This window comes from Eschscholzia californica, unplaced genomic scaffold, assembly GCF_041429995.1.
Source record: "Eschscholzia californica isolate CP2 unplaced genomic scaffold, dmEscCali1.0.p SCAF_5, whole genome shotgun sequence".
Lineage (NCBI taxonomy): Eukaryota > Viridiplantae > Streptophyta > Magnoliopsida > Ranunculales > Papaveraceae > Eschscholzia > Eschscholzia californica.
In genome coordinates, this window is record NW_028238472.1 from 4,185,160 (window position 1) to 4,212,669 (window position 27,510).

Here is a 27,510-nt window from a genome sequence, read left to right on the forward strand (position 1 = left end):
CCATGGTCAACACCTAAAACCTGTTGGCGCTCCCACTCGGACTGACCAAACAAAGTCCCAAAGCATTGCCTAGTGTCACGCACCGTTAGGTCGGCCCGGCATATTACCCTCAAAACACACGGGCCGAAGTACGGAATATCAAATCCTAACAATACATGCGGCGCTATGCATTCCCTCCTAATACATAGCCAGCCTTCCCGAACATATTCGGAGCATCTCGACTATTAAGTCATCTTGGTCCCGACCAATAATGCGGCATGACACCATCGTGTCCCAACACCCGAGTATAGCTCGTATCGTCCCGTATAACGCTTGCATGAGTCATTGACTCTGGCCCACTATAAAGGATACTAACATATGTGCAGAGCACACCAAAACGTCTATGCGGATCTTGCCATATAGTTGAAGAAATGTCCTTCGACCAAGATTGCAATGCGAGCAATTTGTCTGCTAGCACAATTGATGAAGAAGATCATGAAGTCCGATTGATTTAGGGTCGTTGATGTAGATTGTTGCGGAAGCGTAAAAGTAGTAGAACTCATTACTACGCTAAATACTAAATTCTGGAAACTACGCTAATGTAGTAACCTGGCCGTTAGGCCCACTATTAGTCTGGCCGAGAGGCCGACTAGGTGGATGGCCGCCATCATACTCCCCCGCTGTGGAACAACTTGTCCCCAAGTTGGTGTCTTCGTAAATTGGCTTTGCCAGACAAAACGGGTAGATATCGGCGACATTGAAGGCAATCCTTAGTTCCCACTTTGCTCGTGATTTGCCGAAAAGTTGAAGAAGACAAATATTGACCACAGGACCTAGAAAGTTTCCTAAATAGGTCTACACCCGCAAGTGCACGGGTGTCAAGTTGTAAAATTCCGGTAAGACCGGTTCGTTCCTCAGAGACTAAGTCGAATTTCAATTCTAATCTTAAAACTATTAGGTTTTCAAGAAATGATTTGATGGGTAATATATTTTTTTTTCAAATAATAAAAAGATAAATAGTAATTCAAAATTAAATAATACTAAAGTTGATATTCAGATAAAGGGAACCTAGGGTTTTCGAATCCGTTTTCCTAACAATTCTAAGGACAAATTAATTTGGTCTAATTTGATTGTTCTTTGTATAACTCAGGTTTTCAGTCCATGGATGGTCTAAAAACTCGGAAGATATTATCGTTAAAATAAAAGAAAAACTGTAATAAATTAATCATTAGAATAATTATTGAAACTTCATCTAAAACCCTAGATAGAAAAATTAGTTACTCATGGACAATCTATAAAATAAATTGGAAAATAAAATAAAGAGAGGAAGAAGAAAACTTAACTTTTTCGCTCTTTCAAAACCAAACAGGACCTTAGGGAAAGGATTTCCTTCTGATTTTCTACTGCTCTGCCAAACGCACCCTCTGGGAAAACGATTTTCTCGTCTTCCCGGAAGTATTTTCCCTGTGAGAAAATAATTTTCTCACCTGTTTTCTCACCTTCTCCAATTCTCTTTCTCTCTCTACACTTTCTGTTTCTTCTTTCTTTCTTACTCTAATCTCTCTCTCTCTTCCTCTGTAATCTCTCTCTCTTTCTCACTAAGACATTAAGATTCCAAATAAAGAAACCAAAATCAAAATAGATAGCTCTCGGTTTTCTCTCTCTCTACTGTTCTTCTTCTCTGTTTTTTTTTCTTTTCTGTTTTAAAGCTCTCAATCTCTCTGTAACTTCTCTATTTCTCACAAATAAAAGAAATTACAGTTAAATAGATGAAAGAAAAAGAAGCAGAAATCAATGGTCTCGGAATTAATCTCTCTCTCTACTCCTCCTTCTCTGTTTTTCTCTGTTACAGCCGAGTGATACAAATCTCTCTTTCTCTCTTTTCTCTCTCTCTCTGTAAACTCTTCTCTCACTAAAAAGTTACAATCAAAAGAAGAAGATGAAAGATAGAAGATGATGATGTTTTTCCTCCTCTCTGTCTCTGTTTCTGGTCGTGAGAAGATGATCCCTGGTTCATGAACCTTTATCTTTCTTATAGCCGAGAGAGCTGTCTCAAAACCGAGAGTTTCCCTTCTCGGTTTCATTTCATCTCTTTCCAATTCTATCTCACGTTCCTTCTCTTCTTTCCTTTCTTCATTTCATGTCGAATCTTACCTTCATGGTAAGAAGTCGAGCTGCTCTTGCTATTCCTTCTCTTCATCTATCTGTCTTGATTTTATCTCGACCAAATCCCTCAATCAATCTCCCACTTTCCATCTATATCTCGGTTTCCCTTTCTACTGTTAGTAGAAAGTTTTCTTTCTCTCTTTGAAAATACCATAATGAGATAAGAGAGAAAGATTACCAAATCGTGTACTGTTGACAAGGATGATGATTTTGCTATAACGGTGGTGTATCAAGAATAGATGCAGAAGTCGTTCAACCGCTGAGCTGAGCACGTTGTCACGTGTACCTCTCGAGATTCGCGCGGGTACACGGAGGATAAGGTGAGTGCTACACCGAATCATGGCCCTTGAAAAATCCCCGCGTCCTCATTCCTTGCCCGAACATGTCCCACTTGCAGATCGTGACCATCCATCTGATTCTTTGTGCATACGCCATGTGTCTCTCAGTGATTTGATGTAGGCTGACCTGAAGTCAATTGATTTTGACCTTAAGTTTGACCTTGTCTAACTTTCTCGTCCGGTCTCCGATTCGACTTCCGTCTTCGCCGTTGGACTCGTCTTGGACTCTACTTTCACATGAGCACTAATATTGACCAGAATACCCTTGTCATTAAAATGACCAAAATGCCCCTCAAGTATGTCTTTATCATGATGTTTTCGCATCGAACTCCGTAAATGAGACCTGAGAAAGAAAATCAAACAAATCATCAGAGTAACCGCTCGAACTGGACTAACTAACCCGAGTTAAGAGATTCAGATGGGACATTTTCATGTCTCATCAGGACCAAATATAATCGGAATCGTATGATGCCAAGATACTCGCAAAAGCAGTAGTAGTGCATAAAAGTCTAATAAATTGCGACATCTTCTTTCATCTTTTAATTTGACGAAGAAAACCACAAATACCGCATAATTCTCTATGGAAAAATCAACTTTGAACTTTTGCATCCAATTCGTCACTTTTTCAAAAATAGCTATAAATATCTTCCCACGTTCATCTTCCTGGAGTTTATTAACCAAAGATCTACCAATAACTGGTAACCTAGTTACTTCCCAAGCCAATATATCAAAATAACTGATCTTGGTGGATGCACTAATCTGGTTTTCAAAAGATAACGTAACAAAACTCATCGTTTCATTGACCTCTTCTAGAGGTGGAGATAAAGATGGACTAGGGAGTATTTTATGATTCGAAACCACGATTTTTTCTCCCGGGATTATACGTGGATCAAATAAATAATTCGGACTTGTGTTATTCAATTGAATTCCTTCTTCTTTTGTCGATTTTTCTTCCCAAGTCATTGAAAAACTAATATCTTTTTTTTATCAAGAATCTTTCCTTTAACCGTAATGGACACGGTGGGCGAAGGAGTTTCAGAAAATTTTCTCGATTCGATTCGAGATTCTTCATAAGAGAAGTATTCATCTAAAGGGAGAAAAACATATCGAAAAATACTTTTCACTTGATTCCAATTATCTATGAACGATGTGCCTTGATCAATCAGTCTCCATTGCATCTCGTTGGATTTTTCATAGACTTTTTTAGACAAGTGCTGTTCGATGACAAAAACCTTATCTTCGTCATGGACTTCTTGGTTTATAAACCAATCCTCCATCTGTTGAATCCAAAAATCTATATGATATTGATAATCAAACATAGAAATTTTGGAAACGACATTAATTTTGTTTTGATCTTTTCGATCAACATAGAGTTGTTGTGCATCTCTAAAAGGATCCCAACCTAAACGCGGAAGATTATTCCAACATTCAAGATGAGAAGTATTTAAAAAAAAATTATTTGTTCCCAGATTCTTAAAGCTCTGAATACCAGCTGATGTAGATTGTTGCGGAAGCGTAAAAGTAGTAGAACTCATTACTAAAACTAAAGAAGAAACGATAAATAACTAAATATAAACTGAAATAACTGTAAACAAGAAGATACAATCAAGGATTTTGTGTTTGATAATTCAATTCGATACCTAACAAGACAGACCGGACTTCTCTTTTAAAGAGATTAAACTTTCCTAAATAGACACAAATAAGGACATAAGATAACTATTAAAGATACTTTCCTTAATTGCTAGGACTCTAAACATGGAAACCCTAAATAACCTAGCAGTGTCCTAGACTTTAAGACTCATTTCGAGAAACTTTTTAGCTATTGCAGTATTCCGTTACATTTAAATCTAGAACCTCGAATATTTGGATGTGTAGTATTTATTCATATCCCTAAACATCAAGGTACTAAACTTGATCCATGTGCCTTAAAGTGTGTATTTATTGGGTATTCTCCTCATAAAAGGAGTATAAATGCTATGACCTGCCTACCAAGAAGTTATACATTACTATGGATGTTACTTTTTCTGAGGAAGATTTGTATTTTTCTCCAACGTCCACTATTCAGGGGGAGAATGTGAGTTAAGAGAAAAAGTGGACCAGTTTACTACCTGACAATAATGATGTGGCACGTTTGCTAACTGATTTGGCCTCAACAGATAATAGTGATCCACCATTCTCAATTCAGGATATGGTAGATGAAGGACCTAACGTAGATCATACTCCTAACCAAGTGATGCAACGAAATATTGAAGAACCTTTCTTCGACAGTATCCACCAATAATTCTTCTTCTGATGTGGTTCTTGAGGCATGTACTAATTTGGAGGATAATATTAATATTAGTAATTTAATTAATGATGATGTTCTAGTGTTGCCTAGTGATGATAACCGGTATCAATTACCTTTCTAGCGTAACCGAGGAAAGCCACCAGAGAGATATTCACCTGACAACTCAAACGTCATTAGGTATCTAATTGCTCATTATGTTTCTAATAAACATTTACCTGATAGTATTCAAGGGTTTTTTAACAAAATGACAAGTGTCATAATTCCTACGAGAGCAAAAACGTTAAATGATCCTAAGTGGGCAAATCCATGGCTGAGGAGATGCAGGCTTTATAAAGAAATAAAACTTGGGATATCGTAACTTTACCAGAAGGCAAGAAACCAGTTGGATGTAAATGAGTATTTTCAATAAAACATAAGCCAGTTGGTTCGATTGACCGGTACAAAGCAAGGTTAGTTGCACGTGGCTTCACACAAACAAATGGTGTTGACTATCAAGAGACTTTTGCGCCTGTTGCAAAGTTAAATACTGTTCGAGTTCTATTGTCTATTGCTACTAACCTTGATTGGACATTACAACAATATGATGTAAAAAATCAATTTTCACATGGAGATTTATCAGAAGAAATTTATATGAATATATCTCTAGGTACAGTAGTTCTGGTAATGCAAATTCATTATGCAAGTTAAAGAAGGCGTTATACGGTTTAAAACAGCCACCCAAAGTATGGTTTGGGAGATTCCGACTAGCAATGAAGAAATACGGCTATACTCAAAGCAATGCAGACCACACCTTATTTTTGAAGAGACAAAATGGTAAGTTCACTGCACTTATCATCTATGTAGATGATATGATTGTTACAGGTGATGCTATTGACGAAATTACTAAGTTGAAGACTTGTTTATCATCTGAATTAGATATGAAAGACCTTGGAGGATTAAAGTATTTTTTGAGCATTAAAGTTATTAGGTCCAACCAAATTTTTTTTTATCACAACACAAATATATTCTAGATCTGTTGAATGAGGCTGGTATGTTAAGTTGTCAACCCATCAATACACCAATTGAGCAAAATCATGGGTTGGAGGAACTTCCTGATCAAGTTCACACTGATAAAGGAAGATATCAAAGACTTGTTGGTCGCTTAATTACTTATTACATACGCGACCAGATATCGCATATTGATGGGCCTAAAAGGTTACCCTAAAAAGGTCTCCACCCGCAAGTATACGGGCGTCAAATAATAGTTTCGGTAAGACCGGTTCGTTCCTCAGAGACTAGTCAAACCTATTCTAGAACTTAGAAGTTAAACGGTTTTGTTTTTGAGAATTGTTTTGGTGATAATAAAATATTAAAACGATTAACGAAAATAAAAGAGATGAACTCAAATGGGGATAAAGCCTAGGGTCTCGAATCCATCAATGGCACCACTCTATAGATGATCTAATTTGATTAGCCAATCAGTTCCTTTATTTACTCGGGCTCTAAACACATGAATGGTGGAAAGTCCGAAATGTATCTTCGTTAAAACGACAAAACTAAAGGCATATGTATCAATCCCCTATATAATAATTGCTCAACTATTATGCATCGACTAAGAAGTATAACCTATCAAAGAATTTCACTCTAAGTATAGAATATCAACTCAAGAAGCATGCATAATGAAGAACGAATCAGTAATTGAGAATAAGTGCAATTAAGGCATAAATGACCACAAGATTAATTGACTCACATTAAACGCATCAAGAAAGTAATAACGTCATAAACTTCATCAAAGACCCTAGATTAGAAAACTAGTTGCTCATGATCATCATAAATATTATGGCAATTATAAATAATGAGCTTATTACAAAATCAGAAATAAAAGTGAAGGAGATCACCAATAAAGATGTTCCTAGTTGCTTCTCAGTAGTGACGATGAGTGTAGGGATATGGTGATGATGGAATGTGATGAATTTGATCAAGTCCCTCTCACAAAGACAAAGATAAGTCAATACATTGCCTTTCTCTTTAATCTTCCCCTCACAAAAAGACTAAATAGGTCATCACTAATCCCTGTACTATCTCTATTTTTATAAACTTAATGAAAACAACCAGACAAATGATGAACACTCACTGTTTACTTCTCAATGTTCTCTCTTTCACTCTACAATTCTTTCTCTCTCTCTCTCAATGACAATACAAAACAGGAAAGAAAGAACTACTGCTGGTTCAGACCTCTCAATACATAAAACATGCTCACTGTTCTCTCTGTCCTTCTTTCTCAAATAAACATCTATACATTTAAGCCCTGAGAGAAGAAGAAGAAGAAAACCAGAGATAGAAGGCTCTCTGTTGCAGTCCCCTAAAAATGAGATGTCCTCTTCCTTCTCTCTGTTCTTCAATTTATATCCAACTTCAGCCGAATACTAATTCCCCGTCGAATTTCTTAGTAAAATCCTCTTTCTATATTTGATGTTTTCTGTCCAAAACAATCTCAATCCAGCTTTCTCTGTTATGTGCTTTCCATTTTCCAACCGAGAAGATCAAAAAGAAATATATTTCTCTATTATAGAAGATAATCGAATCTTGCTGTTCTCATGTTTTATTTGTAGAGAGAAGGATAAGAATAATAACCAGTTGGTTCTTCCTTTCTCTCTCTCTCTCTATAATCTTCTACTTCAATCATTAAATTCCCCCTATTCAATCTTCTTTGTTTTATATGGTGAGAAAATCTGATCCTTCTATGTTCGAAATATCATCTTTAGAAACAACTACCATTAATCTCTGAAAATCCTCATGATTCTGTTATCTTCAAGAAAATCTTCATGCCTTCTCCTCTCTCTCTACTTTATAAGGTTTATTTCCAAAATAATATGAGGTAGTAGGAGAAAGGAAGGGAAACACGAGCTGGTATGTTGGATGTCCCTTGATTACATCCAATCAAATCTTCAATTTCCTTTTTCTTTCTTTCCCTAAAATAATACCATTTTTTATTTTGAAAGAATATAATAATACCCTTTAATATCTTACCCTTTTGGAAAGAATAAAGGATCCCATTAATTTGGACGCCAATTGCAAGCTGTTGGTGTTATCTAATTAGGGAGGATGCTATGGTGTAGCGCAAGCCACTGAAACAAAGATGCTTCACCGTGGATCTAAGATGCTCCACTTTTTTGTCTGTTAGATGTGCATGGTACTACCGTAATAAGCTGCGACCAGTACACTAGATCTTTAGAACCTGATATCCCTTGCGCACGCGATTCAATCCCGAGAGAATTCCCACCTTTTGCAGATTTCCGCCACGTGTTTACTAAATGACTTGGTCAATTGATTTTGACCCCAACTTTGACTTGGACTATCTCCCTGATCCGGACTCCGATTCCACTTCCGCTTTCCCCGATAGATTTGTATTGGACTCTACTTTCACATGAGCACTAATATTGACCAGAATACCCTTGTCATTAAAATGACTCAAATGCCCCTTAAGTATGTCTTTATCACAATGTTTTTGCATAGAACCCCGTAAATGAGACCTGAGAAAGAAAATCAAACAAATCATCAGAGTAACCGCTCGAACTGGACTAACTAACCCTAGTTAAGAGATTCAGATGGGACATTTTCATGTCTCATCACATATGCAGTTAGTGTGGTAAGTCGATTTATGCATAATCCAAGTGGGACTCATATGCACACTGTCATTAGGATCTTACGATATTTAAAGTCTACACCAAGAAAAGATATCATGTTTTCTAAGCACCATAATACCACAATTACACGTTATTGTGGTTCTGATTGGGGTGTGAAAGGAGATAAACGACGTTCAACAAGTGGATACTTCACATTAGTTGGTGGTAATCTAGTTTGTTGGAAGAGTAAAAAACAAAAGGTTATCTCGTTATCCAGTGCAGAAGCGGAGTACCCAACCATGGTCAAAGGAATTCAAGAACTATTGTGGTTGAAAAGGCTTATGGAAGAGTTAGGTTTTCCTCCTACGGAACCTATGAAGTTATATTGCGACAATCAATTAGCTATTAAGATTGCAGAGAATCCTATTCAACATGACTGTACCAAGCATGTGGAGATAGATCGTAATTTCATATATGAAAATTTGAAGATAAAATCATTGAAGTTCCGTATGTGAAAACCTAAGACCAATTGGTTGATATTCTAACTAAAGTTGTTTCCAGTCAAGCCTTCAGTAACACACTTGTTAAACTGGGCATTCATGATATTTATACTCCACCTTGAGAGGGAGTGTTGGCATGATAAAATATTATGGAATATTGGTTGTAATCTTGTGAATAATAATAGTTGGCAAAAGATCAAGATATCAAAATCAAATATTTGAGATAAAACAAGAATTATATGATATCAAGGAATTGGTAACATATTAGGGATTATTAGAATATATTATGTTATCCTTTGTAATCCTATAAATACCTCTAAGAAGTTTGTAATGAAATATACTTTTCTCATCACATTTTAAGTTTATCTTGGTCTTTTCACAGTCTGAAAACACTGTTCTCTCTAGATCTATGCCCGACACGTCAGTCGACCAAGATTCAGCCAAGAGATGTGTCGGGCATAGCATTGCGGCTGTTTCAATATTTGAGTACATAGAAAACAACAACTAAAAAGCATATTTAAAAATATCATAAGAGCAATGTTAACAGAGACCAACAAGTCAAATCCCATTCTGATGAGATTTATTTCACACAACCCACCATGACCATATGATCACGCGCCCAATACGAAGGTAAAAAAAGACTCCCAAATTAAACACACATACATGCACCCTCTTGTTTATTCCAAATATCTATCGTCTGAGAGTCAGGACTATCACTCCTCGTCGGAATCTGCCATCGAATTGTGAAAAAGAACACTAAAATAGTTAATAGAGAGCAAGAGAGAAAAAGGAAAAACAAAGTGAAGTTTCCACATTGGAGTCTATTATATAAAAATACTACAAACCAGGACTAGAGAGAGATGTTTCCTCATTTATATGCTCCTTAACTATGTCATCCCAGACACTAACATCCATATGTTCTTCTGCCGACTTAGCAGCATACATAACGCGGTCCCACACACCAAGGACGTTCGCCTCCGCCTCCATACCTTCGATAGTTTTACTTTCACCTACACCAGCCATACCATGAACAAACTTCCCTGCAGCTGAATTCGAACTGAAAGCCGCCACTGTAGTATTAGTGGACAAAGAAAAACAACAACAATTGGTTACTTCCTCCATCAATCAAGCACGGGGATATAAGATGTGTAGGTCACCTCTCCACTCATTGCCAATTGGTTTTAAGTTTGATGCCCACAAATTTAACAAGAGGGAGCGTTGAACTATGTTTGAGATTTGAGGAATTGGGGGAACCACACCATCCAACCTTTTGGGGATGGCAGGTAAGGTCTCTTTTGCAGTCCACATAGACCAAACCAAAACTTTTTGTGTAGTCTTGATCCCACTCCTAGTTATCCCTCAATGACCATGCAAAGTACCCCCTCACATGTCAAATGGTGATGTGACTGGTTCAAATTGGTCTGACTATTTCTTTCTCTATTGTCTGACCAACTGGAGTCGCCCACATCACCAATCGGCCCGTGGTCGGCCTTAATCAGGCCATTTAGCATTTCACCTACACATATTGGGTTCCTTTTATAGATATGTAGTTTTAGTTGCATTAAGAGAAACGAACAAACAAAAAGAGGACAGTTATTTACTTGGCTTTGCATAAATGTGTGGATCAGTGGGACGGCGTCGAGGTTTGAGGAATTGGCGGAACCACAGCATGGAACCTTTAGGGTGCCGGGTGAGGTCTTTTTTGTAGTCCACATATACCAAACCAAAACGTTTTGTGTAGCCTTGAGTCCACTCCCAGTTATCCATCAAAGACCATGCAAAGTATCCCCTCACGTCTACTCCATCCCTGCATGCATGTCCCACCATTTACATGCCCTCGACTTAGTAACAGATGGAAGAAAAATAAAATAAATTATATAAGGTTGAAGAAGAAGAAGAAGAAAGAAATATAACCGACGTGATTGACCGAGCTACTGCAGCTAGATAGTCTTCATAATAAAAACACCGCTTATCGTCCACCAATTTAACAAATTCGTCATCTTTTTGAGTATTTTCCTCATCCATTCCTGTATATATGTATATATAGAACCACCAACACATGGATCAGCATTTTACTAGTATTAATTCCACTACAACAAGCTAGGCTAAACTCCTTCAAATAAGTCCAAAATCAAAATAAAGATGAGTTACTTACCATTCTCAATAATATATATTGGAGGGTTGTCGTATTTTTCGGATATGTATTTGAGTAGCTTGTTAAGGCCCCAAGGTACTATGTAAAGCCAGTCAGATGCAGCCTAATTGATCAGATATTATAATATTAAAAATAGTTTAACATTCGATAAAACCCATATAAAATAAGATTGAAAAGGCATTCTACATATTACAAATTCAACCGAGATAGAATCCCGGCCGGGATAGTATCAGCGAAAACTCACATTTTACTTACAAACTTGTTTTGAGCCGGAAACATATATACAATATAATATGGTAGGTATATCACCAGCCAACCTTACCTCAGGAGAAAGTAAGACATATGACTAGTCGTATTCCATGGATCATAGTAGCCGAAGAACTAACTAAATAGATCAATCCGAGAGCCACCTTGATCAAAATGCTTGGTTCTTTTCTTTTTTTGCTTGAAATTCACAAACTTAATATACGATAAGATAAAAGAAATGCATGTATTTAAAGTGAGAGAAGGTCATTCCTGTACCTTATTACCAATTTCCTCGTCTTCACAATTTTTAGCTGGCGACAAAATATAAGTATTTAGTAAGAAAATATAAATAGTACTGTAATAAGTTCTCACTAGTTCATTGAAGTAAAAAAGTAGTACGATATAGTTCACTTACTAAGCATCTCTATTTGTTGTTCACGAATAAAGAAATCAGGATTAGTGCTATGTTCATCGTCAGCAACAAATCTAGATGTGTAATGGTTAATACCAACAAAGTCTACTGGATACTTTGTCAGTAGTTCCTTCTCAGCGCTTGAGAATGTTGGAAGACGGTCTTTGAGCTTTTTGCGCATTATTTCAGGATAATTTCCATTGAATATTGGATCCAAGAACCTTCAGAAAAAACCAAAAATCATGTCGACGTACACATTCATTTTAATCGTGTTTCGTTTAAAAAATATTGATCATCAATAAATGTAAAGCTACCACATAGGGTAACAATAGCAATTAAAATCAGGTTGAAGAGAATGTTCATACCAACCAAGTTGGAAGCTGAGATGCCTTTTAGCAGCATTTAAGTCTTTCACATTTTTGGAGAAAGGCTCCACCCATTCACAGTTTGGTGCTATTCCTATTTGACCACCTTGACGGGCCTACATTAAAATAAATTTAATAAGTTACATATACTTAAACAATTTTAATTTCTTTGTAATTGTTTGTTAGTGCTAATTTTTTTTTTTCAAATGTATTCTTCTCTACCGCGGGAAAAAATTCTACCGTCTGTAATTGAATAGAATACCTTAAACTTTTCGTTGAATATGGAAACAGCTTTTGCATGAGCCAAAATTACATGATGTGCAGCCAAGTATGGCTCAGTAAGTGGATTTTGATTTCTTCCGGGTGCGTGTGCTCCAGTACCATATCCTTTCACAGCAGTATTTATCGGTTCATTAAATGTAATCCAATGTTTTACCATGTCTCCAAAGTTCTCAAAGCAAGTCTCAGCATATTTGGCGAAGAGGTCACTGAATTGATTATTGTACTCGATTAATCATTTCATGTACCAAATATTCATAAGAGCATTCTAGAAGATTTAGTGTCATAAACTTACACAATTCTAGAACATAACCATCCTCTCATTGTAGTTTCAAGATGGTTAGGGAGGTCCCAGTGGTATAACGTTACATACGCCTTCATATCTACAAATACAAGATATGGAGTTAGAATCATACTACAATTTCCTGTATATATATAGATAGAGAGGGAGAAAGAGAGAGAGGGGGCACACTTTTATCCTTTAGAGCTTTTAGAAGTCTCTTGTAGTAAGCAATTCCCTCGGCATTGGGTTTGGTTCCAAGACCATCTGCAAACATAATATTGAATTGGGTTCATATACAATTTAACAAGACGATAATAATAAGTATGAAAAGAACAAATATTTCTCACAGATTTAAAAAGAAATGTTCAGAATATGTACCAGGGAAAATACGAGGCCATGATATGGAAAAACGATAAACCTCAAAACCAAATTGGTGCATAAGGTCAACATCCTCCTGCATTATAAATGAGATTATATTTAAAATTGATATGATGGTCTTTTTATATTTACCATCCTCCTTCAAAAAACCGTTTTGTGCAATAATTTTTTTTGGATTTGTAGTTCCACCGAATGTAATCTGGGACCTCTAGTTTATATTGCAAAGTAGATGCACTACCAACCTCCGGCCAACTAGTTGTTGGCCATTTTATATACTATTGTGTTTCAACAAATATTGAATTTCAACACGAGAAAAATAGATGTTTTTTATTTGTTTGAACAAAAATGTTATTTTTTATTTGTTAAAACTGATGTAATCTTGTGTATTTTTAGTCTTTGTCTGATGTCTTGCGTTGTTTATTATAAGAACAATAATTGAATTGTTACCAAGTATCGATGATATTGATCTGTTGTAACATCTGCAGTGCTTCCATCTTTTATGTTTCCTGATATAGAATCACGACATCAATGATATACATACATGAAGAGCGGGTAACACAACCAATCATCAGGAAAAACAACAGTTACATTTTTAGATGTGCTAACAACGTTTGTGATAGGGAACAATGATCCTTGCCTAATGAAACTTCTCACCGAAAATTACTAACAAATTTTTTTGTGTAGTTCCTATTTTGAACAACGTGATACGTAACTACAATAGACTATCACATATTAATAGATGAATTGAATATCAGAATATGCTTATATTTGCTAGGAACTGTCCTACATAACTACATTGGCACCCTAGAGGCTGTAGAAACTATCCGAAACTGTATTATTGATATTTTATTAAGCACAAGAAAATAAGCAATGGATTTCCATGGCCACTGCATTTCCATGCCATAATTTTCACTTTTTATAGATTAAGCAACTGTTTGTTTGTAGTTAATTAGATTTAAAAACTCACGGTCACTGAAAGTTTGAAACTTAAGGTCTTGCAACAAAAATAGTGAAATTCATATGCCAATTAATTATATATTTGATATATATATATATATACTGGTCTATTTTCTAGCTCAAGAATCAACATCACAATTGATTAATAAAATGTACACCAGTTGACTTGTCAACTACAACATTGATAGAATAGTAGTCCAAGTACTTTTTAAAAAGTCCATATACTTCTTTTCTATGTACATATGACATATCATATAGAACCCCTTAAAACTGTCCTATGGAGCAGGAAACCCTATTTATTTATATATCGATTTTAATTCTACTCGAATTCAATAAACTATAGATTTTTGTGAAAGTTCATGTTCGTTGGTAGATTAGAAGACATAAACTAAAATAAATAACACAATAGTTAACGAGGTTCGGTCGGATATTCACGACCTACATCCTCGGAGAAAGCCGGAACGGCTACATACTTTATTAGCCACACTTGTGGTGATTCGTTACAATGATTATAATCGAATGCTTAAACTCCTAGAACCCATCTCTTATTTATAGGGTTTAGGGTTTCCTAGTTTCTCCTAACTAAACTAGGAAACTATATAATCTCTACTCAATATTACTATATAAGAGATATCCTAAATAGATCTTCGATATCTTTCATATCTTCAATATCTTGGACTCATCTTGATCGTCGGATCTCTTCATGTCGATCCGTCTCATCTTCATATATCTTGGACGGTTGATATTTGATATCTTCGGATCTCGATTCATCTCGATCCTTATACTCTAACAATTTTATCTTTCATGCAATTGAACTTGGGACTTCAAGTATGTGGGTTGGGTGTCTATCCACTAAGCCAATTAGTGGTGACAAGTCCATATTTTACAATATGTACTCAAGTAAAAATGAAGTTTTTATGGTATTCATCTACCTATATACTTGCATATTCTGCAATTTTTGCTACATTAAATGAAATTTTAATTTGGTCAAATTAATTACAAATATGACATTTTTAATTTTCCATTATCCCTTCCTTCAGATATACAGTACATATTTTCCACAGCCTTGATAGTTTAATTTAAAAAATGTAAAATTAATTAACCTTTCAATAACAAACCAAATTTTGACGACACAATTAACACTATATATTTTTGTAAAGAAAATTTAGCCTAAAGTCATCTTCTTTCGTTTTCTAATGTTGTCTCTGTAAAAGTAATTTGATTTGCAGAAATATAGATGACAAATATAGTAACTACGTTTTCAATATTCGTATACGAAAACTTCACTTTGTCGCAATTTTTTGCCTCGCCTTATTCAAAATAATCTATTATAAAGATACTCTCTATGTAGGAGATTTGTTAGGAACTCTCTCTATATATACACACACACACACGAGGGAGGGGGCATACCAGGTATGCGTGCAAAAGCATCCCAAATACTATCGCCCCTTCCGTCTTCTTTAGTCGCCCCTTCAATCTAAGAAACAAGAGTTGAACTCAGATTTACTTCTTAACAAAATATTAATTGAAGATTTAGAAGAAAAACTCTATTTACCTGATAAGCAGAAGTACCAACACCAAAGACAAATTTTCGTGGAAAATCTTTTCGCCTCACTGATTTCGACCCCATGAATACGTTTGGAGAATTCTGAGTAGAGTTGGTTAATTTGTTTGTGATATTATGTGTGAGTTCTCTTGTGCTTTTATATTACTAGCCTAGTGCCTTGGAAGGGGGAAGTTAAATGAAAATTAAGTATCAAATGACAAAATTGTCCTGCCTTCCCAAAATCAGTCCACACGGTCTTCGGGTCTTGTTATCATATACTATAAAATACTCGCCAGTTTATTTTATTTTATTTTTGTTTTCCATTGAATGATTTTTGGGTCTTCTTTATCCATTACTCAAGGTTCTAACTTTAATAGTGAAATTCATCTTGATTTTAGGTTTACACAAACTATGCTTTTTATATTTGTATTATTCTACTTTTACGAACTCAAATGATGATTATTTTCTCTAATATTTTGTCTTGTCTAATTCTAATAAAGAACAATACAAAGTTCTTATAATACAACTATCTGCATATAAAATAGTTACCAATGATTTATTTGGAGCATTCGCTTACAAATATCATAACCAAGAGTCTTGCTTTGTCTTTGTTTTGAATTGGTAGCTACCGGTGGATGGGACATCATGTTAGTGTAAAAGAATATGTAGTCAATTGAAAAGGTTGGTTTATTAGTCCGCCAAAGTAAATAACTAATAATGATTTGGAATTTTATCATTTTAAATACATTTAGTAGCTGGTCTTTGTCGACTACTTATTTAGGCGTTCCTATTATGTATTAAAGATATTATATGAGCTCCTTAGTTTTTTTTATTGAAATAGTTGCTCCTTAGTTGGAAGGTACCTATCTCATATGACTCAGCACAATTAGATGTCACTTTTGTTTTTCAACATTTCAAACTTAGGCAAATAGACTTCTAGATTATAGACGATAGCATTTTATTTTCTTATTAGAAATTTCAGGCACAGTCTAGTCAAAAATCTGACGTGGTTTCTTATGGTTGGAGCTTCCAGTGATTCGTTTCTATTTCTAATCTAGTTATGGAAAATCACAAAAGATTTCTATTTAGTGTCTCAGCGAAATTCTTTCTCCCATACCATTTTTTATTTTTTTTATTTTTGGCCCTCTACATTAGCCCTTTTATCCATTATTAATCGTTAAAGTAACTTCTTTTCATCTAATTTGACTTTATCTTTTCATTTTTGAGTGTTCTTTCTTTCCATTTAGTGAAACCTAGTTTTTGTATTCCATGTTAAGGATCTAGTTGCGAAATACTAAAACAGAGTGTACTTGTGTGCATGCTTGTTTGAGAGAGAAAAACATAAGAGTACTGGGTTTACAGAATAGAGCTAAAAATTTCACTTACTTGACTTATACCCCGACAATCTTAATTTTTCATACATATAAAAAGGTATAGGCCTCCTATGGAGACATATGAGCAAGTGCTAATTCCCTTTCCAACAATGATCATAAATATATTTCAATGTTTGAGTACATAGAAAACAACTAAATGCATACATAGGAATACTAGAAAACCACAAATACACACTTTATATTGTAATAGAAAATATTGCACACTGCACACCATGACCATATGATCTGTGGATGACCAATACGTACGAAGAAAATAAAAACTATCAAATTAGGACTACCCATGCTCTCCGATTTATTCCAAATAAAATGATAGAAAATGCTACGAAATTAGACTTATCCCAGACTTAAAGAGGAATCAATCGTTCATCAGAAGTGAAGAGAGTTGATTCGAAATTGAAGACCGTTGATTTCATGTACGTCTAGAGTAGGCTTTGATTTGTAGCCTCTTCTAGCATTACTCTTATTTCAAATATCCATCCGTCCATCAGGACATTCATTCCTTGTCTGAATCTGCCATCGAATTGTGAAGAAAACATTAAAATAGTCTGAGAGAGAGAGAGAGAGAGAGAGAGAGAGAGAGAGAGAGAGAGAGAGAGAGAGAGAGTTGATTCGAAATTGAAGACCGTTGATTTCATGTACGTCTAGAGTAGGCTTTGATTTGTAGCCTCTTCTAGCATTACTCTTATTTCAAATATCCATCCGTCCATCAGGACATTCATTCCTTGTCTGAATCTGCCATCGAATTGTGAAGAAAACATTAAAATAGTCGAGAGATCGAGAGAGAGAGAGAGAGAGAGAGAGAGAGAGAGAGAGAGAGAGAGAGAGAGAGAGAGAGAGAGAGAGAGAGAGAGAGAGAGAGAGAGAGAGAGAGAGAGAGAGAGAGAGAGAGAGAGAGAGAGAGAGAGAGAGAGAGAGAGAGAGAGAGGAGAGAGAGAGAGAGAGAGAGAGAGAGAGAGAGGAAAAGGCAAAAAAAAAGGAGTGAAGTATTCACATGGGAATCTAAAAATATTACGCACCATGAATAGGGAGAGATGTTTCCTCATCCATGTGCTCCTTAACTATGTCATCCCAGACACTGAGATCCATGTACTCTTCTGCTGACTTAGCACACCTAATGCGATCCCACACACCAGGTACGTCCTCCTCCACCACCACCTCCTCCTCCTCCTTTGTACCTGTACTAATATTACCTACCAAAGCAGCTATACCATCAGCAAACTGTCCTGTTGCTGAAGTCGAACTGAAATCCGCAACTGTATTGATGGACAAAGAAAAAAAACAAAATCAATTGGTTAATCCATCAATCTATAAAGACCTTAAAGTATAATAGCTAAGTGAACTCAATTGATACTCTTATTCCTCCTACATTACTTCTATCAGAACTCACTCGACCCGGCCACCAACCCTCACTCAGTCCCTCTCAATTGAGAATTTATCATATAGAGAAATGCTACTTGGCCCGACTGACTAGGTGGTATTCCCCTTTCGGTGTTTCATGTGCAGTTTTGCTTTAGTCCAGTTAGGGTCAGACTCAAGACAAACACTCAGACCAAGTAGCACTTTTGTTATCATGTATACATGAGTTGTCCTCTGAACAAAGAAAAGGCAACTTACTTTGCATTGGCGCTCGCATTGGCCGCATTGGTGCTCGCATTGGCTTTGCGTAATCTGTTGGATCAGTGGTGCGGCGTCGGGGTTTGAGGAATTGGCGGAACCATGCCATCGAAGCTTTAGGGTGGCGGGTGAGGTCTTTTTTGTGGTCCAAATAGACTAAACCAAAACGTTTTGTGTAGCCTTGAGCCCACTCCCAGTTATCCATCAATGACCAAGCAAAGTATCCCCTCACGTCTATTCCGTCTCTGCATATATGAATGTCCCACCATTTACATGACTTCTAATTAGTAACGGATCGAAGAAAAAGAAAAGATAATATTATAAGGTTGAAGAAGCAGAAGAAAGACGAAAGAACAAGAATACCGACTTGATTGATTGAGCTACTGCAGCTAGATAGTCTTCGTAATAGAAAACTCGCTTATCGTCCACCCATTTAGGATTTATTGCTTGTGGATCATCTTCCTCATCCATTCCTACGTATATATACAACCCATCACAAACACATGAATAGGTCATTTCATTAGTGTTAATCCCACTAGAATAAGCTAGGCTAACTCTCTCAGAAGTTCAAAATAAAAGTAAAAATAAGTTACTTACCATTCTCGATAATATATATTTCGGGGTTGTCGTATTTTTCAGATATGTATTTGAGTAGCTTATTGAGACCCCAAGGTACTATATAGAGCCATTCTGATGCAGCCTAAACAAGTAAACAGTTAATCATATTATAGTAATAAAATAGTTAACGTTTGATGAAACTCATAGGTATTTGAGTAGTTTATTGACACACATGAGGCCGGCTGAGACTAGTTCTAGTCCCATCCCATGGATCATAGTTAGCCTAAGAAGGAACTAAATACATCTATTCAAGCAGTGGCGAGGCCAGAAATTTTGATGTATGGGGACACCTTTTTGTTATAGTTAACGGAAAAATTCCATAGTATACAGTTAGGCTAGAATAGAAAGGCAAATTCTCAACAAAATCTTGTTTCTAGTTTAGATATTCCATGGTAATTTTCTCATGAATATGGTTTGTAGATCTTTCCCCCTACTAGATTCCCAAAAAACCTTAAAATGAAAACAAAGTGAGGGGATGAAGAGATAGTGGTGAAGATTAAGATGAAACGATGGTGGAGATGATGAGGAAGAAGTGATCGTAACGGAAGATAAGATGAAAATAAAGTTTTCAATCTAATCACATGTTTACTAGTACAAACGTGAAGAAAAAGACAACTTTGATGTCCAAAATACAAATGGCCAAGAAATCAGACAAAATTAAATTTAAGACGGTTATTTAGAAAATTTATCACGGGTGATTTTAATAAGTTGGTTACTTTGAAGATGTCAAAATTGAGTTACCTCAACTAATAAGAACCAATTTCAAGCCAGACATGCCCTTCAAAAGGTATTTTTATGTAGGAGACATCTTAAACCAAACAATACTTTCAATTAAAGTAAGTAGTATAAATTCAAGAAAAAAAAGTGTAAGTAGTAGAAATTCTATAAAGAACAGGTATTGCGTTTGCACTCGATCCTGAGACCCCAACAATGTAACTCAAGTGTTTCACCCCCTAAGCTAGGAGAGAATCTAGTCCAAGAAATGAAAATAAAACTATATAATATAGTGGAAGGGCATTATAATATATATAACGTGCCCCCACGGGCCTCTACGTGGGCTTGCCCCTGCAGCGAAGAGCACTTTGCTCAAAATGCTTGTTTTCTCTTGCTCGAAAATTCACAAACGTGATATACGATAATAACAAATGCATGTACATCGAGAGAGAAGGTCATTGTGTACCTTATCACCAATTTCCTCATCTTCACAATTTTTAGCTGGCGATAACACATACATAGTAAGAAAATATAAAATGTAATAAACTTTCAACTGTTGATCGAAGTAAAAAACAGTAAGACAGTTCACTTACTAAGCATCTCTATTTGTTGTTCACGAATGAAAAAATCGGGATTAGTGCTATGTTCGTCGTCAGCAACAAATCTAGATGTGTAATGGTTAATACCAACAAAGTCTACTGGATACTTTGTCAGTAAATCCTTCTCAGCGCTTGAGAATGTTGGAAGACGTTCCTTAAGCTTTTTGCGCATTACTTCAGGATAATTTCCATTGAATATTGGATCCAAGAACCTTAAAAAAAAAATCAAAAAGTCGGTTAGTACACATGTATTAATTATTTTTATTGTGTTTCGTTTGTTTCCCATTTCAATAAAAAGTCGGATTGATTGATGAATGTTTAAATGTAAGGGTAGGTCTATTCTATAGGCGACAAATAATTCTTGGCCCACCCTCACTGTAAGTGCCTTCACATACCCTGACAATATTCGAATCGGACTTAATCCGCGTTGAGTTGAAGTACATAGACTCAGGCTAATGCCTCTGACTACTCAGTCCAAGGTCCAGCGCGAACGCCAAGAGGGTGGCGCCTAAAATAGCAATTAAAATGAAGTTGAAGAGAATGTACATACCAACCAAGTTGAAAGCTGAGATGCCTTTTAGCAGCATTTAAATCCTTCACATTTTTAGAGAAAGGCTCTACCCATTCACAGTTTGGTGCTATTCCTATTTGACCACCTTGACGGTCCTAGATTAAGATAAATGTTAATTCTTAACATTTTTTTTCTTCAAATCATACAGTTGGTTACTGAACAAAATACCTTAAATTTTTCGTTGAATATCGAAACAGCTTTTGCATGAGCCAAAATCACATGGTGTGCGGCTAAATATGGCTCAGTAAGTGGGTTTTGATTTCTTCCAGGTGCATGTGCTCCAGTACCATATCCTTTCACAGCAGTATTTATCGGTTCATTGAATGTAATCCAATGCTTTACCATGTCCCCAAAATTCTCGAAGCAAGTCTCCGCATATTTGGCGAAGAGGTCACTGAATTGATTAAATTTTCACCAAATAAAGATTCTCATCATATTTGTAAAGTTTAATTGGAAATCATTTCATGTACCAAATATTCATAAGAGCATTCTCCAAGATTTACTGTCATAAACTTACACAATTGTATGACATAACCATCCTCTCCTTGTAGTTTCAAGATGGTTAGGGAGATCCCAGTGGTACAATGTTACATACGCTTTCATATCTGCAAATACAAGATATCAAGTTCGAATCATAGTCCAAATTAATTGAGTCTGTGCATAATTAGCATGAGTGATTTTAAGTAGGATTGTTTGTTCTATTTGGGACTATTCTCCATGCCAACGTATACATGTATATGTATATATATACAAAGATAGAGAAATAGAGAGAGGGGGCACACTTTTAGCCTTTAGAGCTTTAAGAAGTCTCTTATAGTAAGCAATTCCCTCAGGGTTGGGTGTGGTTCCAAGACCATCTGCAAGCATAACATTAACATTGAATTGAGTCCATATATAGTTTAGCAAACGAAATAGTATAAAAAGTACACATAATTTCTCAAAGATTTAGGCAGAATAATGTTTAGAATATGTACCGGGAAAAATACGAGGCCATGATATAGAAAAACGGTAAACCTCGAATCCAAATTGGTGCATAAGGTCAACATCCTCCTACAGTACAGAAGAGATAATATTTGAAGATGAGAAGGTGATTGGGGTTCATATGTGGGGAGGATAATTTAAATCCAAAATTTGGGGATAACAGAAAACCAAATGCAATCTAGAATGATATAAAAAAAAATCCAATTGTAAAAGTACAACTGTACTCCTCAAATGAAATTTACGGTCGAATTTGTACCTACTACAAGTCTACAATTCCTGCCAATCAACGTTAAAACATTTTTGAAAAATTCTGAACAAGTCTTAGTTTGCGCTCAATATTTTTGTAAATTCCTGAACAAAATCGTTTTTGCTCAAAAATGTTCTGCATTTTATCTTTTGTATATGACAAACGCATTGACTGCCACTAACTTTTCGGCTTAAGAATTTTTCGATTACTTTCGAATGAAACATTTAGACTAATCAGAGACCCAAAAGGAGCCAAAGCGGCTGCTTTGGACCCAACCTACCTCAGAGCCTATGTCATGGGATTTGTGGGGTAGTTAGTTTTGAATAAATAAAATTATACCTAAAACATCAAAAAGAAACATGCAACAACGTTGTGTGGTTAGGAAGTTGGGTTACAAGATGAAGGTTGAGTGTTGGATGATTCCATCTCTCCCAAGAGAACATTATTGAGCATTTTTTCTTTTCATTTTCTCTTTAGTAAAGGATCCCATTTTCTGATTTGCCTTTGGGCTTCAAACATGATCTGACCGACCCCGAGACTAATGCACTTTTTAATTTATCTTTTGAAAATATGAAAATGTTTCCCATATTGGCTTTTGTATTTGACATATTTTTTTCTTTTAACTATTTGACAAACTTATTAACAGATAAATAATATAATTTTCATTTAAAAGTTCTTCCACTTGTGAACGGCAAAAGGCCAAATCCTTGACCCAAAACAAAAAGCAAGTCCACAGCAGGAAAAAAATAAGGGGCAGGTCCAATGGTCAGGAGGTGGGGGTGGAATTTCCGAAACACCCTTCTTCTTTTCGAAATTTACGAAACGGTCATCGAAAAATTTTCGGGAAACTCTAAAATTTCTGAGAAATAATCTGACACCCCTCCCATCATACAGTGTACTTTCCATAAATTTACAAAATTGCCACCGAAAAATTCATGGGAAATGCGAAAATGAAAAATAGTCTGACGCACCTGACATTAAACCTTGTACTGTCCACGAATTTACAGAATTGCCATTACAAAATTTACCAACTTGTCATTTTCGTTCTTTTTCCTAGATTTATTTCTTATTTCTTTTTTATTTTCTCCCACACATATTTCTCTCTGCAATCTTTTTAATTTCTCTCTCCAATCTCAACAAATTTCGTTGTTTTTTTCAGATTTATTTCTTATCTCTTTCCAATCTCAACAAATTTCTTCATTTTTGGTAGTTTTTCTTGAATTTGTACAAGGAAATTTTCTTGTGTACCGGGAATTATTTAGTGTACTGGCCATTTTTTGGATATGTACTATACATTTTTGTATTGGGAATTTTCTTGTGTACCGGGAATTGTTCCGTGTGTTGGCCATTTGGTTATGTACTAGACATTTCTGTTCTGGGAAGTTTCTTGTGTACAGGGAATTGTTCTGTGTACAAGCCATTTGGTTATGTACTAGACATTGTTGTAGTGGGAATTTTCTTGTCTACCGGGAATTGTTCGTGTACTCGCCATTCGGCTATGTACTAAACATTTTTGTACTGGGATTTTTCTTGTGCACCGGGAATTGTTCCGTGTACTGCCCATTTGGTTCAGTACTGGACCATTTTGAACTGGGAATTTTTTTTTTGTACCGGGAATGGTTCTGTGCACCGGCCATTTGGTTATGTACTTTGACGTTTTTTTGAGATGAAGAAGATAAAATGTGAAACAAATAAGAATGATGAAGAAGAAAAATAAGATCATAAAACTTTTAGAGAGAGAAAGACAGAAAACTTTGATGTTTTTAGAGATTGAAAGATATGAAGAAGATAAAATGTGAAGCAAAATAAGAATGATGAACATCCAAACATAAGAACATAAAACTTTTAGAGAGAGAAAGAACAGAAAATTTATGTTCTTGGAGATTGAAAGAGATGAAGAAGATAAAATATGAATGTTTTCAAAAAAAATGAGAGAAAGAACAGAAAATATAATGGGCGGGATCAAAAAAAAATTGCCTGAAATTTCGTCAAAAAATGGCTCCATTTTTGAATTTTCAAAAAAGCTGAATGTTTCTCTAACATTACGTCATGTACGGGGAATTAATTGCTTCGCTGTCATCAGTCAGATTGTTAGAAAACACGGAAATGTCCCGTAAAAGAGTAAAAGAGGGATAAATAAAATAAAAACCAGAAAAGTGTGAGTTGTCCTGACAATTTAGAATGGGTTCTCATTTTTGTTTTGGGTTGGGGGTAATGCTTATTTACCCTCCATTTTTTGGACTCTCACTCAAAGATCCTTAAAAGAAGTGGTCTACTTGGCTAGTAATTCAATAGTTCAACTGTTCAACTAGGTATATGGTCCCAAAAAACTGTCTTTTATGCTATGCTTTTCAACCAGTATTGGATTTTTAGGCGACAAAAAAGTAAATGTTTTTCTAGTTATTTTGTTTGATACAAAATGGTATGTTTTTGTTAGAACACAAGGTAATCTCGTGTATTTTTAGCTTTTCTTTCTAAAGTCTTTCTTGTGTTTGATTATGAGAACAATAATTGAATTATTACCGAGTATCGATGATATTGATCTGCTGAAACATCTGCAGTACTTCCATCTTTTATGTTTCCTGATATAAAATCACAACAATAATATAAATACATTGGAAAAATGGGTAACACAACCAGCCATAAGAATTTCATCAAAAAAAAAAACCAACCATAAGAAAAGATGATAAATACAATTTTGCGATAACATGGTATTGAGAAACCATGATTATTTATCAGCAAGTGCTTAAAATTGAATAACCTTTCAATAACAAATCAAATTTAGATGAAATGCTTAAAACCATATTTTTATATAAAACATAATTTAGCCTAAAGCCATCTTCTTTCATTTTCAATATCATTATTGTATCTGTAATATGATACAACTTTTAATAGCATCAACCAAGAAGAGAATTTTTATCTTGAAAAAAAAAATCAAAAAGAACTTTTAGAACTCTCTCCCCCTCCCTCTCTCTGTATGTATGTATGTATATATATATGGGGGGTGTGGGTCATACCAGGTATGCGTGCAAAAGCATCCCAAATACTATCGCCCCTTCCGCCTTCGTTAGTTGCCACTTCAATCTAAAAATTAATGAGCTAAATTCAGATTAATTTAATTCGTAACAGAAGAAGTAAAAGAAGAAAAAAGTGTTTCTACCTGATAAGCAGAAGTACCAACACCAAAGACGAATTTTCGTGGAAAATCACTTCGACTCACTGATTTGGACCCCATGAATGTGTTAATATGTTTGAAGAATTTAAGTAGAGTTGGTTAATTTGTTTGTGATGTTATGAGTGAGTTCTCTTGTGCTTTTATATGACTAGCCTAGTGCTTTGGAAGAGGGAAGTTAAATGGAAATTAAATCAAACGACAAAACTGTCCCATCCTCCCACGGTTAGTCCACACGGTTTTCATATATAATTTACTCAAACCCATCTTATTTTATTTATTTTCATTGACTATTTTTTGGATCCATCTTTATCCATTATTCAAGTCCTGAAACTAATAGTGAATAGGTTTATAATGGATATATTTTTATATTTGCATTATCTACTTTTACCAACTTAAATGATGTTTTTTCTTTCTCATACTTCTTTTTGTGTTGAATTTTGTTAAAAAAAAGGTTATATCTTATTATCAGAATACAATTTATTTATCGGCATACAAAATAGTTATGATGATCTCTTTGGAGCATATGATGTAAAAATGATGCAAGTTGTCGTGAAATTCTTTTGCTTAAAATTCTCATCACTAAAAAACCTTGATTTGATCATCTCTGTGAATTGGTCGCTATGGGTGGATGAGACAGAGTTAATGCAATAATTGTACGTAATAAATTGAAAATATTGGTGTAATAGTGACAGGAGTAAATACTTATAACTAGAAACTATTCCATGACTTGGAATATTTTTCATTTTAAATTCAGGAAATTGGGCTGGAGACCCAATTTTTTGTTTTTTTTTTTGTCAAAAAGACAAGTTATCTTTTTTTCCTTCTAGGCACCATGAAAAGTTTGGAAATAGGCTTGAAGAACAATTCTAAAAATCCCTTAATTTTGTATACCTGAATTGACCTTTGTATAAAGGAAAATTTTAGAAACACCCTCAGATTTTCCAAAAACCCTCACATTTTATATAATCTTACTTCTTAGTTACTTATTTTGTTAGGGTTTGATTTTGCGAAGCTTTGCAAACTAGTTTGCAAACTGATTTGCAAACTGGTTTGCACTACTTTGCAAATTGGTTTGCAATCTGGTTTGCCTTGCAGAGCTTTGCAAACTGATTTGCAAACTGGTTTGCCTTGCAAAGCTTTGCAAACTGATTTGCAAACTGGTTTGCACTAGTTTGCGATCTGGTTTGCCTTGCAAACTAGTTTGCCTTGCACTGCTTTGCAAATTGGTTTGCAAACTGGTTTGCAAACTAGTTTGCAATAAGGTCAGTTTTGTCTTTTCCCTATATTAGATAATTTACAAAAATGCCACATGGAGCTGAAGCCCATAAAAAATTGTCCAATCCTTTTTAACCAAAGTCCAAAGTTTTTAGGGAGTTTTGGCCAAATTTCCCTTTTAAATACATCTAGTAGCCTGTCTGTGTCTCCTACTATTTTAGGCATCCTTATTAGTATTATTGGAGATCTTCTTTCATTGTACTGCTTAATTAGAAGGTACCTATCCCAATTCCCATGTGACTTGAAAGAATAAGATGGAATTCATTTTTTGTTTTGGGACATTTCAAACTTGGCTTTCTAGTTTATACAAAATAACATTTTGCCTCCTAGTTGTTTTCTTAATTGATCGTGTGGCCCCCTAAGTTAATGTTTCCATCCATTAATCGTTAAGTATCCTTTTTCTTTGTTCAATTCTGCCCTTATCTTTTAACTGTGAGTTGTCTTTCTTTTTAGTCAAGTTCTTTTTAAAATAGCCAACAACTGATAGCCTAGTTGGTCAATGCGGAGATCCCAGATTCGATCTCATAGAAGTGCAAAGTGCAAATCCAGGAATATTGAATTCTTATTGTGCTTATCACATCGTATCAATGTGTCAATACCTTTGTAATGACTATTGTAGTCAATATTCAAAAAAGGAAAATTCTTTTAAAATACATTTTTCATATTAAGGATTGTGAGAATAGTCTCACATGGGAGAATGGGTAACTAGCAACCAAGAATATAAAATATAGGTCCTCTCCACTCATTGCCAATTGGTTTTGAGTTGGATGGCCACAAATTTAACATGGTATCAGAGCTAGGCCCACACGTGATAGGTTTAAAAGTC

General features: G+C 35.3%; 2 protein-coding genes across 7 annotated transcripts; both read right to left on the reverse strand.

The window, feature by feature from the left end:
- Positions 1-9,368: 9,368 nt before the first annotated feature.
- LOC147536422 (beta-glucosidase 4-like) lies at positions 9,369-15,627 on the reverse strand. The gene is made up of 15 exons (XM_086640665.1): positions 15,506-15,627; positions 15,361-15,427; positions 13,441-13,499; positions 12,994-13,069; positions 12,805-12,879; positions 12,628-12,715; positions 12,316-12,541; positions 12,054-12,169; positions 11,692-11,909; positions 11,553-11,587; positions 11,031-11,133; positions 10,794-10,902; positions 10,477-10,682; positions 9,721-9,945; positions 9,369-9,605 (listed from the first exon to the last, which is right to left on the reverse strand). The coding sequence occupies exons 1-15, from the start codon at positions 15,578-15,580 to the stop codon at positions 9,589-9,591; spliced, it is 1,695 nt and encodes a 564-aa protein (XP_086496791.1). The 5' UTR covers positions 15,581-15,627; the 3' UTR covers positions 9,369-9,588.
- Positions 15,628-16,970: 1,343 nt separating this feature from the next.
- LOC147536423 (beta-glucosidase 4-like) lies at positions 16,971-25,652 on the reverse strand. Of its 6 annotated transcripts, none has more exons than XM_086640659.1 (15): positions 25,395-25,652; positions 25,252-25,318; positions 24,758-24,816; positions 21,981-22,056; positions 21,789-21,863; positions 21,524-21,611; positions 21,175-21,400; positions 20,986-21,101; positions 20,430-20,647; positions 20,303-20,337; positions 19,102-19,204; positions 18,872-18,977; positions 18,505-18,749; positions 17,907-18,143; positions 16,971-17,400 (listed from the first exon to the last, which is right to left on the reverse strand). In XM_086640659.1, the coding sequence occupies exons 1-15, from the start codon at positions 25,467-25,469 to the stop codon at positions 17,384-17,386; spliced, it is 1,743 nt and encodes a 580-aa protein (XP_086496785.1). In that variant the 5' UTR covers positions 25,470-25,652; the 3' UTR covers positions 16,971-17,383. The 6 variants fall into 6 exon arrangements, with proteins under 6 accessions (XP_086496785.1, XP_086496786.1, XP_086496784.1 ...); XM_086640660.1 differs by having other exon boundaries at positions 17,907-18,092; positions 25,395-25,641; XM_086640658.1 differs by having other exon boundaries at positions 16,971-17,622; positions 25,395-25,628.
- Positions 25,653-27,510: the final 1,858 nt, after the last annotated feature.

Coding starts and splice junctions, on each gene's coding strand:
- LOC147536422 (XM_086640665.1), bottom strand. CDS start 15,580: ATGGGGTCGAAATCAGTGAGGCGAAAAGATTTTCCACGAAAATTTGTC. Junction 12,170..12,315: donor TATTCAACGAAAAGTTTAAG/GTATTCTATTCA, acceptor ATTTTAATGTAG/GCCCGTCAAGGTGGTCAAAT. Junction 11,910..12,053: donor CTCAGCTTCCAACTTGGTTG/GTATGAACATTC, acceptor TTTTTTCTGAAG/GTTCTTGGATCCAATATTCA.
- LOC147536423 (XM_086640659.1), bottom strand. CDS start 25,469: ATGGGGTCCAAATCAGTGAGTCGAAGTGATTTTCCACGAAAATTCGTC. Junction 24,817..25,251: donor TGCTTTTGCACGCATACCTG/GTATGACCCACA, acceptor ATTTTATATCAG/GAAACATAAAAGATGGAAGT. Junction 19,205..20,302: donor ATGAGGAAATTGGTGATAAG/GTACACAATGAC, acceptor TTACTTGTTTAG/GCTGCATCAGAATGGCTCTA.